General features: G+C 42.8%; 3 protein-coding genes across 5 annotated transcripts; 1 reads left to right on the top strand and 2 right to left on the bottom strand.

Annotated features, from left to right (window-relative positions):
- Nucleotides 1-1,511: 1,511 nt before the first annotated feature.
- LOC115664109 (uncharacterized) lies at nt 1,512-4,335 on the bottom strand. The gene is made up of 3 exons (XM_030586056.2): nt 3,703-4,335; nt 2,690-2,770; nt 1,512-2,447 (listed from the first exon to the last, which is right to left on the bottom strand). Exons 1-3 carry the CDS (start codon nt 4,079-4,081, stop codon nt 2,029-2,031), a joined length of 879 nt encoding a protein of 292 aa, XP_030441916.1. The 5' UTR covers nt 4,082-4,335; the 3' UTR covers nt 1,512-2,028.
- Nucleotides 4,336-5,891: 1,556 nt separating this feature from the next.
- On the top strand, nt 5,892-8,087 carry LOC115674426 (D-amino-acid transaminase, chloroplastic). The gene is made up of 5 exons (XM_030596820.2): nt 5,892-6,128; nt 6,251-6,297; nt 6,512-6,690; nt 6,897-7,570; nt 7,689-8,087. Exons 1-5 carry the CDS (start codon nt 5,963-5,965, stop codon nt 7,781-7,783), a joined length of 1,161 nt encoding a protein of 386 aa, XP_030452680.2. The 5' UTR covers nt 5,892-5,962; the 3' UTR covers nt 7,784-8,087.
- Nucleotides 7,979-14,869, bottom strand: LOC115674425 (protein tesmin/TSO1-like CXC 6). Of its 3 annotated transcripts, none has more exons than XM_056310850.1 (9): nt 13,918-14,869; nt 13,451-13,558; nt 12,820-12,997; nt 12,356-12,706; nt 11,109-11,215; nt 10,927-11,021; nt 9,987-10,406; nt 9,424-9,536; nt 7,979-8,449 (listed from the first exon to the last, which is right to left on the bottom strand). In XM_056310850.1, exons 1-9 carry the CDS (start codon nt 14,400-14,402, stop codon nt 8,429-8,431), a joined length of 1,878 nt encoding a protein of 625 aa, XP_056166825.1. In that variant the 5' UTR covers nt 14,403-14,869; the 3' UTR covers nt 7,979-8,428. The 3 variants fall into 3 exon arrangements, with proteins under 3 accessions (XP_056166825.1, XP_030452679.1, XP_030452678.1); XM_030596819.2 differs by having other exon boundaries at nt 7,979-8,446; XM_030596818.2 differs by lacking the exon at nt 7,979-8,449 and having other exon boundaries at nt 9,076-9,536.
- Between the last annotated feature and the right edge of the window lie 1,473 nt (nt 14,870-16,342).

Raw genomic sequence — 16,342 nt, 5'->3', positions numbered from 1 at the left:
GAGACTTGGGCTCGTCTCTTGGACAAAAAAGCCCAGTTTGAAAAGTGGGCCTAGTAACTACATCCTAAGGCATGGTAACATATTGGGGGTGGTCGGTTCCCGGGTCGAGCCGGTTCCAGCCTAGAAATGGAAACCGGACCAATACGGCTCGGAACCGGATAGGACTGATCGGTTCCGGTCTTATTTTCGGGTTGGTCCGGTTTCCAAATTGGACCGATCTAATTCAGGGTTTTGATAATTTCCTTTTCTTTATTCTTTAAAAGAATAGGTAAAGAAAAATATATCGGCCCGAGCGGTGTGGCTCCGCACTTAGAATTGAGAACAGCCAAGAATCTGCTAGTCCAGTTCGTGGTACATCCGTAGTAATATACAAGACTAGGAACAAATATGGTACGAAATAAAATACGATATAAGAAGAGAAAATCTGAATATGACATCAAATAGCACATAAATTGGTCCGAATCAATATACTTTATTCATGATTTTTTTATTTGGCTTGTTATGTGAAATCTATGATGTTTTGATACTAACACGAAATGTCATTATAAATATAACATGACGTCATTAAAAACCTAATTGGGTCGCACTAGACACGATTACGTCATGTCATTGACTACTTCATTTTTAAATTTCCTCGATTTACTTTTGCAAATTTCACTCAATCTGTCGGTACAACATTGCTATTGCCTATTCCTTTTATATTCAGTCCGACACGACATGGTATTTCTCAACAGTGGAGCGTGCCCGCGTGGTTTGTAAGCGGATGAGATCTTGAATCTCTAGATGACATTAGTTTATGGATTTAAATAAAAACTTCTGCAAAATAACAATTTTCCATGATTCCCTCGAAAATATAAGTCTTATTATTTAATTAATCGGTAGTATAGATGAAATTGAATTGGACTATTAGATGAGTTTGAGAGTAGCTACTTATAGGGATATACAACCGGGCTGGTTTCCGATAGAACCGGACCTAACCAGCTATAGGACAGGTCCGGTTCCCGGTTCCAAACGAAATAAATCCCATTCCTAGTTCCAAAAATCTAAAACCGATTCTTTGCAAGTAAGTTCTAGATTCTAGGTGCTGAACCCACCTACCCACCCACCAAGGAACCGCCGATTAGAACCCATTTTATAAAGTTTATAGAAAATGATTTACCTTTCTTAAATAAGCTTAACATACCTATTGCTTTATATCTCTATTTATATTATATCGATATTTTACTGAGTCGTTTTGTTGCTCATACTATTCGGCTCTAACTACTATTTGTCTTGGTTTTTAAGAAAAATGAAGCAAAAAAAAAAACACCGATTCTCGAGTAACCCCTCGAACTAGACTAGAAAAAGAAGGTAGGTTCCAGGGCAATATGGTAAATTCCATGTTCCAAAGACTGAAAAAGAAGTAGGTATTCTATGTTCCAAAAACTGAAAAAGAAGTTAAAACCTATCCACACCGGAATCGATCATCCTAGGCCTAGCTACCTGTACAGAATCAGAACAGCAGTCATCTCTTTCCTTAAAGAAAAGGGCGAAACTCAAATTAAGCGGCTTTAATTCTGCAGCTTCCAAAGTCTAACTCTTCTTAAGCTTGGCAGGTGCAATCTTCTTCTTCCACGGAAAGCAAATCAAACCACGTCCAGAGACTGACGCAAGGTTATAAACTGCACAGCGTTTCATTTCTATCTATCCCTAAGAAAACTCTAAACATGAATTAAGTGCGGAAGCCATCAGCACAAAGGTGCTTCCTTTACCGCTGTACCGTGTGAGTAGACTGTTTCCAAATGTGAGGGCAAAAAATCATTTATTATTCACAAGCTATGAGATTGCCCGAGGAGCAGGTCAGAGCCAGATGTCGGAGACAAGACCTCAGTCGACCGAGGATTGCCAAAACTTATCTAACCTAAGATGCGTCGTTCATCAGTTGCAAATTTGCTTTCAGCAAATCGGAACCCAATAATGCTCCGCAGTGGTCCGGGATAAAATGCAAAGGCCATCAAGTCTGAATTTAGGCACCTCTTCTTTCCAAAGTCACACTCTTTGCCCATTGAAGTCGGCGAGATTTGGTTGAGGCACTTCCATATAGCTTTCCGGCTCATCCTCTTCATCGGAGGACAAGAGGGATGGTCCCATCCATGATTTGAAACCTTCATTGACACGTCTTTCCACATCGGGAGTGACTTCCAATGGATTAGCTTCGAGCATTTCGAGACCAAGGGTCCGACTACCGTATTCTCCTCCATCGAGGATTACAGCAGCTTTCCTTCTCAGGAAAAAGGCAGTCCCCCCGTATAAAACAACAAGCCCCCAAGTTGATATTTCATAGCACCAAAACAAGGGCACCGAACAGCTGCTGCCTAATGTGAGGAGGCTTGAACCAAGAAATATGGCAAGAAGGCCAAATATGATAGCAAAGACGACATTGAGAATCGAAAGACAGCGGACCCCACCTGCATATGAACCGAAAATGTCAAAACAGTGCACACCAAGGGAAATTTTTTCTTTTTAATTTTACACAGCAGGCAGAATCCATTTAAGTTGAAAGAGAAATTTCCTGGAGTCCCAGACAGTAAACAGAGAAAACTTGTTGCCACACAAACAACAAAAGTAATTGCAAATAGTTATTAAGTTCTCAATAAGCGGGAGTTGGGAGGACAAATCATGTCCACAAGATTGAAAAAATAGCACTTACCCCTTCTCGAAGCGCAGTAATTGTTCTCGACCACTTTCAAGCACCAATGCCTTGTTGGAGCAGAATAAGCAATGATGATTCCTGCGGAATACTTTAAACCATGAGACACTGAAAATGATCATGCCACATGTATCTTGATGATTATATCCCATATAGTAATGAGGAGAAAATTAAGCATCTAGCAAGAGGGTACGACATTGGAGATCCTAATAGAGAGCAGACTTGCAATGCACCGATTGGCCAATGAATATTTAATCAACCTACTCAAAATCACATTTCCATTCACGTTTAGGCATTTTTAAGTCAAGTTCCATGAACATATAACAATCCAAATAATACAAGGGCTGTGAAAGGATCGAACTATCCATCCATAATGGTTGAGTGAGATCATTGTTCCTTTATGAAGGCTCCTGGGCTTACAGGTGCATTAGCAGCGATAACCAACTAGAGAAATACTTCAGGTCTCAAGTCCACTCGATATTTCAAAGGACCATAGAAGACTCGGGCAGAACATATGTGGCAAGACCACCGTGCAAAGTTCAACTTCAACCTGTTCTACCTCTTATCGCTGCACGGAATGCAAGGAAGTCCTACTAGAATTCACAGCAGCATTTTCAGTCTTAGCCAATTTCTCAAACAGAAAGATCCCAATGGCTACGGGACGCTCATCCACAACAACATTCTATCTCTTCTTCAATTATTTTCTCGAAGCTCATCCATGACTTTCACTTCCACCCCAACATCATTCCCTTTCTTCCTCCATTATTTTCCGGTTGGCTCTCTATAGCGAAGCATATTTCAGATTCTAATCGACCTTATCCTTCCAAAGACCTCTCATAAAAGACACCACATAGATTGAACCCAAAATTTTAAAGCCTTGGGACATAACTAGGCAACCGCTCAATTCACCCAACTCATTTCTTCAGTTTTCCATCTCTTTGTCAACAACCGCTAACTTTCGCAATAACTTCCAACGATAAAACCCGAGCACAAAAGCTTCCTCAAGCTCTCACCTGCGACAAGGTAAACAGCGGACGCCGCGAAGATGATCGCCGAAGGAACGAACACGACCAACCAAAAATAATCGACCGTCTCCGCGTCCGTCAAGTAGAACGCGCCCGGGAACGACTCGGCGTCCCCGCCTTTGTCGCCGATCGATAGGGGCAGGACCCTCCGGACGCCGCAGAACGGCCTCCTCACGCTATCGTCCCCGGGGAACACTATGTTCAAGCTGACGATCGTGCACGCCAAGATCAGGCCGCAGACCGCGGAGATCAGGAGCAGGAGGGCAGGCCGCTGGAGCTTGAGCCACGCCTTGTCCTCGTCGCGGAGGCTCTCGTACTCGCGCTTCGGCATGAACGCCTGGCGCAGCGCGTCGCCGATGATCGCCATTTGGGGGGGGGGGGAGGGGGGGGGGGGTTGCGGGACCCGATCGGCGGCTCGATTCCGGATTTGAAGGAGCAAGATCGCTTCCAATGCTCAAGCTTTCGAGGATCGATGCTCGAGAAATGGAGAGAAGGAAGCGAATTTCGTCGGAGCGGAATTCGATGGTCGGTGATTTGGGGACGATTCGTTGCGGGGGTCGGATTGAATTGGGGGAAAAAAGCGAGCCCTAATTTTTGAATCGTGAATTTGGGGCCCAAAGAGGTAGAGCAGTCAGGCTCAGCAGTGCCTTCATTTTTGCTTTTCTCTTTTGCTTTTGCAGTTTTTTTCTTCTTCTTTTTTTCCAAATAACGAACACAAATGATCCTTAAACTTTAACCCAATTGCAATGTGGTCCATGAACTTTAACATAATGTTCATTTTGATCTCTGAACTTTTAATATTTGTTATGTGATCTCTGGACTTTTAGTACATGTTCAATATTGTTCCTGAACTATATGAAAATATTTAATGTAGTCTTTCAATTAATTTAATATCATGGACAACAATAAGCATTTTCATATAGTCCAAGGGCTAAATTAAATATCTACCGAAAGTTCGGAATACTACATTGAACAATTTAAAAGTTAATGAATCACACTGCACATTAAATCAAAGTTTAAGGACTACTTGTGTGATTTTCCTTTTTTCTGCACACGACATTTTTCAGCATTATTTGCTTGGCTCGTGGATTTAATTTTTAAAAACATAAATACACATATTAATGAAGATAAAGGCAGTTTATGTTTAATAAAAAAACACTAAAAAAAATTGTGTACCTATTGATAAATCATGATCAGATATTGATACTGCATTACAACATGTTATAAAAAGCAATTCTTGTTCCTAAGTCATGATCCGTTCGAGGTAGGTGACTAGGTCTACCATTTATGTCATGGATCGAGCCTTGTAGGACATCTTTCTTCTATTGCCAGGGTACTTAAGTCTGTTTGGCATGACTTCTACTTTAAATTTCTTACATCAGATAAATCTCGTGACTCTCATAATTCGATTCCCGTTCATCATGAACACATGGAAATTTTTTACCTCGTTTGTCCGACGAGTTATATTTAAGGGAAAATAAAGTATGAGTCTGCTTTTTGGTCACCCAATTCTCATCAAATGGGATTTTTTTATGGGCAATAAGGCTCCTTCATTTAATCGATTTTGCCTTTATCACTCAATCTCGACTCAATTGACCATCGAGTGATGGTCAACCCAAACAGCATGTTGGTAGACAGTAGAAGGTCAACCGCCCTTACTCGATCTCTGACAAGAGTTATCGACTCTTTGTCGACGGTGATGGAGCGGCACTCCACTTTCTCGACATGACATACGATTTTTCTTACTTCATAGATGATTCGAATTATTAAAAAAAAAAAAGAGTAAGTTCTAAATATACTTTAGAGGCATTTGTCAAGCAACAACGAAATAAGATGATTTTTACGACCGTCAAATACAAAAGCTTTTTACCATTGTTAATTTTCATCGATACTTTAGAAGAAAATCAAAACGGTGTTCATTAAATACGCTTACTAAGCCAAGTGCGTTGAACACTACTCAGTAGCTAACTTATTAACAAGAAAAAGAGCAGTTTTGCGCGCACAACCAAAAAAAAAAAGAAACCAAAAAAAAAAAAATTTCCAAAACAAATTTGTCAAAATGCGGGTCGCTGACGTGGAAGCGTCCTGTAGCGCCGGCGAATTTGTCTCATCATCCCGTCGCCACCTCCTTGGCTTCCACTCGCCGGCGCGAGAATCTCCGCAGCTGCGCGTTACGAATCCCGTCGCGGAAGCAGCTTTTCTCCTCCGATCGCGACCTCGCTTCGTCTTCGTCCTTCGCTGCCACCCCATGGCTTCCCTCGCCTTCTCAGGCTCCCAATCCGCCGCGAAGCTCGCCGATCGCGCGCTCGGCTCCGGCCCCCGCGCGGCTCCGCTCGAGCTCTCCGTCCCGCGCGCGGCTCGCGGGCGGGCGGCGATGACCGCGAGGAGCTGCCACGGAGCGCGGACTTTGGTCGGTGAGTTCGTTTTCTTCTCTGGAATGTTGCTCTGTTTCGATGCTGGATCCTCTCCGTTTGACCATAAGATGGCGTTCGAGTTGACTTTGATCGGTTTTGGAGTGACGCCGGTGCGTTTGTAGGTAATAGCAGTGGAGCTTCCGATATGCCGGTGCTGACCGGTTCAGAGGTTAGTTTCATTTTTCCTCTCGCAAGCTTTATGTAGTTGGTCAAGGTGCTTTTGCCAGTGGCTTGGCTGCTTGATCAACGGGGGCCAAAAGTCAAACTAGTCAAGTTGGAGTAAACATCTGTTAGTTTGTCTTCGTGAACGCGGAGGGTAGTCGTAGCCGTAGCGATTTGGGTTGACGTGTTTTGTTGTTGGGTGCGTGCGTGTGTGCGTCTAGGCTGTCGAGCGGCTACAAGCGAAGCGGAGAGGTTGGAAAGGGAAGCAGCAGTATCTCGCCATGTACTCGAGCGTGGTCGGCGGGATCGTGACGGACCCGGCGGCTATGGTGATCCCCATGGACGACCATATGGTTCACCGGGGACACGGCGTCTTCGACACCGCCGCGATAATGGACGGGTAAGTCCCGTGCTTGCCTCCATAAATTGAGGAGAAGAATTGAGTTCGAGTATGAGCGCGTTCAGGAATGGCATTGTACCGTCGGCATGCTGGCGTCGGGAATTTGATTTGACAGGACACTGTCAACGCATTATACAGATGCAGTAGCTGAAATTTAAGTTCGTAGCTCGTTAAACTCCTCTGTGTTGTGTTCATGCTTATCGCAGGCATCTCTACGAGCTGGACCAGCACCTCGATCGAATTATAAGATCGGCATCCATGGCGAAGATTGGTCTTCCCTTCGATCGGGAAAGCATGAAAGGGATCCTCATTCAAACCGTGAGCGTTTCCAAGTGCAGGAAAGGGTCTCTGAGGTACTGGCTTTCGGCTGGCCCCGGTGATTTCCAACTTTCTCCTTCCGGTTGCGCCGAGCCTGCTTTGTACGCCATCGTGATTCAAGATCAGTCACCATTTGATTCGAGGGGTGTCAAAGTGGTTACTTCGTCAGTTCCGATAAAGCCTCCTCAGTTCGCCACCATGAAGAGTGTCAATTACCTCCCGAACGTGCTGTCGAAGATGGAAGCCGAAGAAAACGGCACTTACGCGGCCATATGGTTAGATAACGAAGGGTTCATCGCCGAAGGGCCGAACATGAACGTGGCATTCATCACGGAGGAGAAGGAACTCCTGATGCCGCATTTCGACAAGATCCTCAGTGGGTGCACCGCGAAAAGGGTCCTGACCATTGCCGAGGCGCTGGTGAACGAGGGTAAACTTCGGGGGATTAAGCTGGGGAACGTGACGGTAGAGGAAGGAAAAGCAGCGGAAGAAATGATGCTTATCGGCAGCGGAGTTCTCGTCCGCTCCGTCATCCAGTGGGACGAGCAGGTGATAGGCGACGGTAAGTTCAGTAATACACAAGCACGATATAGATTTTGTTACTGTGATGCACTGGCTTGTCTCAGTCGCGTGTCACACGTCGTGTTTACTAGTTGCATTTCGCATTCTCTCTTTGATAGGTAAAGAAGGTCCCGTAACTCAGTCTCTCCTGGATGCCATCATTGAGGACATGAAATCAGGATCCTCGTCAGTCCGTACTCCCGTCCCGTACTGAGCGCCAAGCCGAGACGGCCCCTACCGCACGATTCATGAAAGATTTTGACGTGGGAATCGCTAAATGAGCGGGTGTCTATGCGCCTGTCCGACGCAGCTTTTCATTAAGTTAAAAATCGCGATAGGACACAGGATTTGAGGCAAATGTCCAAACCGTTGACAATGATGTACAGCTACGTAGTTCCTTCCGTAGGTCTTGTGAAAGGGTATGCTCGTCGTTGTTGATAAATTGTATGACTCGAATGTATTATGACAAAGCAACTTCTGGGGAAGAAAACGCTGTGAACTAGCCAGTGTTACTGCCATTTCCTCTCCGTTACGCCTTCTTAGGTGAATAGGCAAGCAAACATTTGAATCGACCACAGGCATCCTTTCTAGTTTCGACATCGGAATGTGTATCTAATGAACTCATCTGGGTTAGATCTCCGCTTCTCTCCTCCGCTCCTCTTCCACCATGATGAAAATGTCGCCGATTGAAGTTAAACTTCCTCGTGCCCAAAGGAGGATTGAAGATCGTGTTTGATAATCTGCTAACAAAATCAGACCTTTATTTTCTGCGCGCAAATTTGCTTTAACTCGACCAGAGGCGCTCACATCATTTTCACAATCCTTGGGGAATGCTTAAGGCAGCTTGATGAACGTTCGCTCATCTTGTGAGTTGCCCCTGCTGTCAATGAGCAAGTCAATACACTGTTGGCATAGTATCCTCAATTAAGCAAAACTCTATTGCACACGCAGATCTTTCTGTATATTGGTTTCTGCATATCACTGACCCATAATTCAACCCTGTAACCGTGTTACTTCATTCCGAACACACTAAAACAAAGGGAACTGAACCCAAGCATGGGACATCATAAAAGCTCGATAGGTCCATTTGAATAGACTAGTTAAGTCATGATAGTTAAAACGATTCGATCGAGCATTTTGGACGATCCAAAAATATTTGAGCTCGTCTCTACTCCGTATGCTAGATGTAGAACTCCTCAAGCACTGTTCGCTCGATGCACTGACCTTCATTTATTAGTACTCACTATCTCTGCTTAACCACATTGGATGCTGTGGTTTCCTTTCACCACATGGAGGAAAAGAACAGGCTTCAATATCAGTGTAGCGATAATCTAGCAGTGTAAAAATCAATGCTTTATCCTTTCATGAGCCACCCATTTGCTAGAGTTTTAACAAAGAATAACAATCAATCATGTGCAATTAAATTCTTTGTTGAGCCTACTGGTCTATAGCCTGATAATGAGTTTTCCACCAGAAAGATATATAGAATGTAAATAATGCATGAACTTAAGAAAAATAATCAGCAAATTTAAATATAAAATGTTAATCAGGGAAAAAGGGAAAACTAGAAAAATCATTTTCCCATCGTCAAAACGAATAAAAAAATGAGTGAAGCTATAGTTAGTTCTGACAGAGGATATCTTTTGGAGCTAATGAAATACTGCATCTGCATAATGAAAACCAAAATGTGCTTCATCAGCTGTTGTCTTCGAATTGCAACTTATTTTCAATCTTGGACTTTAGATGAGCATTTTCAGTAGCCAATCCCGTAGTTAAAGTTGAATTTTCTTTAGAACAGGAGACTCCACTGTCAAACTGAGATTCCACTATAGTTTCTGTAAGAGGAAACTTTACCATTCCATTGCGGTTAGGGTGATTCTTTGGCTCACTTCCTACATTTGGGTGGTTATTTTGTAGTTCTGGCCGTTTTCTTGTCTCAATTTGAAGCGCTGGACTGAACAACGTGCCTGCAGCATAGTGGAAAGGAAATTTTCCTTTAGGTTGGATTGGTAGGACTCAAATAAGAGTATCTACACTTTAAGGTCAACCACAAAAGGTCCTTTAGAACCAAATCTCAAAATTTCTAAGTTATCTAACATTAGACATTGCAGAATCTTCTGAGCAAAGCTTCTCAATGATTAATAATAGTCCAAAGAAAATCTGTCATGATTGATAGAAAAAGTGGACTTCTGCAAATGCCACGTTGTAATTACTACAGAAAGCCAACAACCATGCCAACAATAATTTATATGCAGAAACAGATCATCTGCAAGAAAATATTAAGAACGAGAAGTACATGACCGTTAATAGTTGTCTCAAATATGTGACCCCTTTTGTAAACAAATGCTTATTTCGAATATGCCAACACATCATCACAACCCCAAAAGGTTGAAAAAAAAGAATATCCAGGTACTTACCTTTACTTCCATGAGTGATGAGATTGTCAAGGAAGTGCAAGAATGTTGTTAGGACAACCTTTTCCTGCTCCACATAGATCCCTGTACGGTCTCTTCCACTATTAAATCTACCACTTGTGGGACAAGTATGGTCATCAACTCCATTTTCAAGTCTATCTGCCATGAGAATAGCATCTTTTTCCTCACACATTAATGCAAGTGTTTCAGGAGAAACTGGCCGATCATTTTGCAAAGCCTCTCCACTGGATGCAAGATCAGTTGTTCCTTCTCTTTCGGCTAGATTCCTATGCAAATTGTCATCATTCACACCTTTCTGAACAGCACTATCCTTTTGACCATGCTCTATTGCTTTAGCAAACAAAGGGATTGAGTTTTCAATGTTTTCCTCTTCTTTCTGCTGATCTGTCCTTGCTTCCTTCTCTATATATGAGAGTGACGAGGCAAATTCAGATGACAAAACTATACCAAATCAAAACAACCGAATCCAACTCATACAAAATCATGGTGATTAACTAAATAAACATCAAATCTGACCCAGAAGAAAAACTAAATAAACATCAAAACGTATAAGGACAAACTACGGCATAAAGGCAGCTTAAAAAATGCAACTCTCAATAGATATTCCACAATGACGTTAAGCAAATATTAAAAAACATAAAAACAAAATAATGTCCATTAACCTAAGTTTTGATTGCCATCTAAATGAGACAGGCAAACTATAAATATCCAAGAACATATAGAATCATCCAGAGATCTAAGCATTGGCACCTTGAAAGCCTCAAAAGTTCTGCTTTAACTGGTGAAGAACAACAAAATTAAACAAATGGCAAGACAAAAGGTAAGCGAAAGCTGTAAAACCTGATATTTAGAAGCTTAAACGTAAAATAAAGTTCATAAAAAACAGCCAAACTACAGTTCAATTGCATGTAGAAGTTGAAACCTGCAAATCTAGTCCTGGCTTCTGTAGAGATGGAAACCAGGAATGAGCAGAATTTCTTCGTGTCCTCTGGTTGAAGCATGTTTGCCAGCGGAGATCTTCAGTGAAAATCACCAATGCTTGGTTAGACAAAAACAATCATCCCATTCCATAACATGTTCAATTTCCAACAAGCAATGTAGAACCTGTGTGTGAATTTGGAAGGTCCTCGCATTGCTGCATTAGCTGTGTAAGCTGTAGATGTGGATGGGGAAGAAGCCACACCAGCAACATAAGATCCCGACTTTCTTTCCTAAAGAAATTGCAAAAACTCACCATTACAGGTCAGTGAGAAGAGAGATACTCAATCCAAAGAAAGAGAGTTTGAATCTAAACTTGGCAATCGACTGAAATGTTCTTTTTTAAGAGCTTTGTCCTCTTAAGAACTCAAGAAGCATGGAAATGTGAATGATGTGTCACTGTCTCACAAAAATGAGCTTTTCAAACAGAATCGGACATTAAGCCACTCTTGCAGATGATCGTAAATGTAGACGCTTATGTGTGTCTATGTGAGTGCATGCACGGGCACATGAATGTGTGAATCAATATCTTTTCTTCAATCTCTCTTTTGTTCCCACCAATCTTCTTAACAAACTCAGATAGCTAAATTAAATTGACAAAGACAAATCCTGCGATAGAGTTGTGCCTTCTCTTTTTCCCATTGTACCCCAGATAATGTACAGGAAGTCCCTTATGAATGAAACATGGATAAGGACCGGTTTACAGATACCATATTCCACAGCTTCCAACATCCTTGGAGCATACGCATCTTGTATATTCTGTGTATCTCCAAACACTAGTCTAAACCCAAAGAAGGAACGGATATCAGAACTGCACGAAATAATCACATGATATTCTGTAACTCATCTTTTCCAATATCGAGCACCTCAATTGCTCCATCCTTTTTCCCCACTTAGCTCCAAGGGTGTCATAAGAAAAGTTTATCCAATCAATCACAGGTATATGCTTTACAGCACTATCTATGTTATGGTCATGCTAGATCTCTCTTTTAGCTTTTCATCAATTTTCTTAACCGATTTCATTAGATAGCTAAAATAGTTCGACAAAGGAAAGGACAAAATTCTACTGAATGACTGGGCCTTCTCTTTTTCAAATTATCACGGCAAATGCCCACACCATCCCTTCAACAATACAATATGGTTAAGGACGTGTCTATGGAATCCAGGTTTCATGGTTTCAACAGTTTAAAACATACATATCTCACATTGCGTGTGCATGTGTGTGTAACTGCGCGTAGTTCCAAAGACTATAGTTCCCAGTTAGTCTCGATTATGGCACGTACATCTTAGAAAAGATATACTCTACAGAATTATTCAAGCAGTAGTCACTTTGAAACATACTTTTACAGCCAAGGTTGCAAAAGAGAAAAGACCTGCTGATACCGGGCACTTGCTCGGCTGGATCTACCATTACGGGGCATACTGGAAAAATTGTCGAGTTTTATCTTCTTCATAGCTGGAGGGACCCCATACCCTGAGGAACCAACTGCTCCATTGATTGCGGCATTGGCTGCTCGCTGAATGTAGGCCATAGCATCATGGGTACCATGGAAGAGAGTCATTCTTTCTTCACTTCCTTCAAAATTCTTGCAGTCCTTGCATTTACAATTTTCAGAGCACAAAACACCGGCCTGGAAACATTCACAGTATTTCTTGAGGCACCCAGATTTCTTGCACTGACATCCTTTGTTGTGCTTTCCAACGATTTGAATTGCCCCCGCATCCTGTGTTTTGTTTTCAACGTGTTTATTACTCAGCAAAACTTTTAGATAAAGCAGTTATGTAATCAACACACAGAGACATAACAAAGAAAGCGTATTCACAAAAAGATACATACCACATTTTCTTGTAATCCATGAGGACTGGTAGCAATCTTTGGTCTAAACGCATCCGGATTTCTTTCTAAGATTGCTCTAACAGCAAATTTCCTCGTAGGCTCATTTTCTTCATTATTCTGACAGTTCATGCAGTTGCAACCATCACAATAAACTCCAGCTGAAAAACATTCACAGTACCTAAAAGCTTCAAGGTCAGTTTCCTCATTGAGAATAATAGTGCAGGAGACATAAATGAATGCATTGTTCTCACCATCTCTTGTCACTATTAGAAGCTGATAAAGTGCAAATCCGGCTATCCATTTGATCAATTAAATCTTTTCTGGCGGGAATGCAAGGACACTCTCAGATCAAGAGACTCTACTATTATGTATCGTCGCCCAAATATGTATTAAACATAGCAGTGGAGGGAAACAATGTCCTAATTGTACTATAACGCTGCTAGTGATTAAAGACGCCCGCGCGCGCCCACACACATACATTATTCATGTTTTCTCTCATTTTACAGCGAAATTCTCCATGCTCAGAGAAAAGAGGACAAGAGAAAGGCATCCCCATAATAAAAGATGTCCAAAATATTTGGAAGCAAAGTTTGTGTATTCCAAAAGAAAGTATGGACAAGGATTTGCTTACAGTTTCAGACATCGAGAACTCTTGCAATTACAAGTCTTTGGCTTCGCGGGAGTACAATATTTTGCTTCATTAGCAATCTGTGGTCGTGAAATGGGAGATTCTGGATTGCTGCAATATAAGTGATTCAATTTAGTTTGGACATATATAAAAAATTCTCGAATATACAGATTATTATATGTGCGTCCGTGTATGTGGGAATGTGTACATATACACCCAAACAATGATGACAAAACTCAAATCCATTGTAAAGGGAAACCATTGAGACCCAAGATTCAAATTCTCAGTCCATTTTTTTCTATAGAAATTCTTAACCAATTTGCAACACAAATAATTACCAGCAAGCAGGAAGTAGCTTATTCCATATAGAGAGAGAAAACAAGACCCTTCAGCCAGATGATCTTGAAAGGAAATGACCTCTATTTGTCAATAGAAGAAAACGGTATAGCGATCATGAAAAGAAACTTTACCCAACTTGCACTGCCGGAACTGGAACCTTATGCAGAAGATGTGGTATCTGCTGTGTTGACGGAATCGGCTGCGGCTGCGTCTGCGGCTGCAAATTCGAATTCAAGATCATTATCCGTGGCGGCGGAGACTGAGCCTGTACTTGCGGCGGTCTCCCCTGCGGCAGACAGAGCTTCAACTGATACTTAACCTGCGGTGGCTGCAATGACGACTCAAGTTGCACCGGGCGGAAAAAAAGTGACTGAATTGGCCGTGGCTGCCACTGAACCGCCTTCTCCAAATGCGATTGTTGCTGCGATTCTGATTCAGATGGCAACCGAAGCTCGAGCTGCGTACCGAGCTGCGGGGGCGGCTGCGGCTGGGACGGGGGCTCTTGATGCTCTGTCAAAGCCGCATCCTCCGCCGACGATCTACAAACTGCCGTGAAATCCAACTGTCTCGCCGGCTTTTTTGGCGCCAAATCAGACGCCGTCTCGATCTTCTCCATTATTCCGCAATCAACCTACGCCAGTCCAAAAGATTTCCCTCCCGGTCGCTCGATCGAGTCCTCGAGATTACCTCGGGCTCCGCAAGGCGAAACTCAATCGGCGGCAAAACAAGCAGAAGGCCACGCGTGCGTCGCGGTCGCCGGCGGCGAACGACGTCATCAACACCGGAACCACCTCATCTCCGAGATCCGAAGTACGAGGACGTCGACTCGGGCGGCAGAGGAAATCACCGATGGCTCGTTCTCTGTCGTAACGGCGACGAAGCATAACGGCATTGCGAGGGCGGCGAGGAGACGTTACGGCTTCGCCGCCGACCGGACGCGTCGCCGGAGGCGGCCCGGGCGGATTGAGATCGCCCCGGCCGTCGCCGGCGGGCGGCGAATCGTACGGACGGCGGAGGAGGGGGAGGTTCTGGGTTTAGAGAGAGAGAGAGAGAGAGAGATTTGGGACTTGGGACTGATGCTGCGATTCTCTATCGAAGCTTGCGAGAGTGCGTTGTTCATCTCCCTCTAATGGTTTTGAATTTTTTGATCGGGCCGCGATCGGACGGTGAGATCGGGGTACGTCGATGATCGCGCGGCTCAGATTGAAAGTTGCGCTGGACGGTGGAGATCGGGCGAGAGCGGACCCGGCGACGTACGGCCGTCGGATGGGTCGCGGCGCTTTGAGGCTCGGCCCCAATTTTTGCTGGGAAGATGGGGTAAAAGCGACGGGGGTCGAGTTTGGCGGTAATGGCTCTGCGGGGGGATTTGGCGTGAGGACACGTGTACGGCCGATGTCGCGGCAAAGTCGGTGACGGGTCCTAAATGGACGGTCGAAATTTGAAGCCCGAGCTCCCAGCTAGGAGGCGATACTGGCCCCTCTTTTTGTGCTGGGATTGGAGCTTGGGGCATTTTGAAAGGGATTTTTGAATATTGGTAGAACAGCTAGCGATTAACTTAATAAATCATGTTTAAGTTTTTAATTAAGTGATCTCTTTATCGTTGAGATGCTCAATTACTGCTGAGATAAAAAACTTCAATAATATTTGAAAGAGTTCCTACGTGCTTATTTTGGTTATGAGTTTTTATCGTGAAATTTCTTTTCCGCGTAATCGGGTATAATCTAGTCTAAGCTAAATTGGGTATCTTTCGAACTTTTGATAAGGAGCAGAGAGAAAAATTTTCGAATTTTTTCTTGTTTTGCTTCATCCATTCTTAGGAAAAAAAAATTTTAAATTTTTTTCTCGTTGCGTAGGATTATAGAGTCGCTAATATTATCGTTGTTGTTCCGAGAAGAATTACTTGATTTAGCTTATAACATCATCCTTCTTGATGTGTCTCTCGAGTTGTTTGAGCAATGTAATTGACAGCCAATCATGTTTGCACATAAAACTACAAGTCCAATGGGAGATGAATGAATGTTTTATGGAGCATCTAAACATGTAATGCTCAAGTAGAATGACATGCTTGATTTTCAAGAATATGGTTTGAGTCATATGTTGTCGTGTAGATTTAGCCTAAACTTCAAATTTCTGCTCTTAATTAGAATGAATTGCCTTCTCTGATCATAGTTCATCAAAACTTAATCATGAAATTCCTCGGGTTGCCCTTTGCAGGAATTCAATCTGTTCATGGAAGTTGCTCTATCAGCAAGTCAATGTTGTAATTTGATATGAGCACTCGTGGCAATTACTCGTCGTCCTTTCGCTCTATGTTTTCTTGTGTAGATTTATATGAGTGTTAATAAGGATTATATTTGACAAGTGCCTTCGAGATGCTTATTAAACATATTGAATTTGGAACGTAATTCACATTCCAAGGTTATGATTACATGCGTGAGAATGGGTAAAACTTCTTTAGCTTAGTAAGTTTTTTTAGGGCACTCTTTCACATAATCTTATCAGCAAATTAGATTAATCATGAATTATTTGTGTATTATGAAAATTTTCAGATTCTCC

The sequence above is a fragment of the Syzygium oleosum genome, unplaced genomic scaffold (genome assembly GCF_021117445.2).
Source record: "Syzygium oleosum isolate NSW1041296 unplaced genomic scaffold, Sole_v2.1 Sole_v2.04, whole genome shotgun sequence".
Taxonomy (NCBI): Eukaryota; Viridiplantae; Streptophyta; class Magnoliopsida; order Myrtales; family Myrtaceae; genus Syzygium; species Syzygium oleosum.
This window is presented reverse-complemented; position numbering and strand designations above follow the sequence as displayed.

Coding starts and splice junctions, on each gene's coding strand:
- LOC115664109 (XM_030586056.2), bottom strand. CDS start 4,081: ATGGCGATCATCGGCGACGCGCTGCGCCAGGCGTTCATGCCGAAGCGC. Junction 2,771..3,702: donor CGCTGTTTACCTTGTCGCAG/GTGAGAGCTTGA, acceptor AGTATTCCGCAG/GAATCATCATTGCTTATTCT. Junction 2,448..2,689: donor TTACTGCGCTTCGAGAAGGG/GTAAGTGCTATT, acceptor GTTCATATGCAG/GTGGGGTCCGCTGTCTTTCG.
- LOC115674426 (XM_030596820.2), top strand. CDS start 5,963: ATGGCTTCCCTCGCCTTCTCAGGCTCCCAATCCGCCGCGAAGCTCGCC. Junction 6,691..6,896: donor ACCGCCGCGATAATGGACGG/GTAAGTCCCGTG, acceptor TGCTTATCGCAG/GCATCTCTACGAGCTGGACC. Junction 7,571..7,688: donor CGAGCAGGTGATAGGCGACG/GTAAGTTCAGTA, acceptor TCTCTTTGATAG/GTAAAGAAGGTCCCGTAACT.
- LOC115674425 (XM_030596818.2), bottom strand. CDS start 14,402: ATGGAGAAGATCGAGACGGCGTCTGATTTGGCGCCAAAAAAGCCGGCG. Junction 10,407..10,926: donor AGCCAGGACTAGATTTGCAG/GTTTCAACTTCT, acceptor TCTCATATATAG/AGAAGGAAGCAAGGACAGAT. Junction 9,537..9,986: donor CATCACTCATGGAAGTAAAG/GTAAGTACCTGG, acceptor ACTATGCTGCAG/GCACGTTGTTCAGTCCAGCG.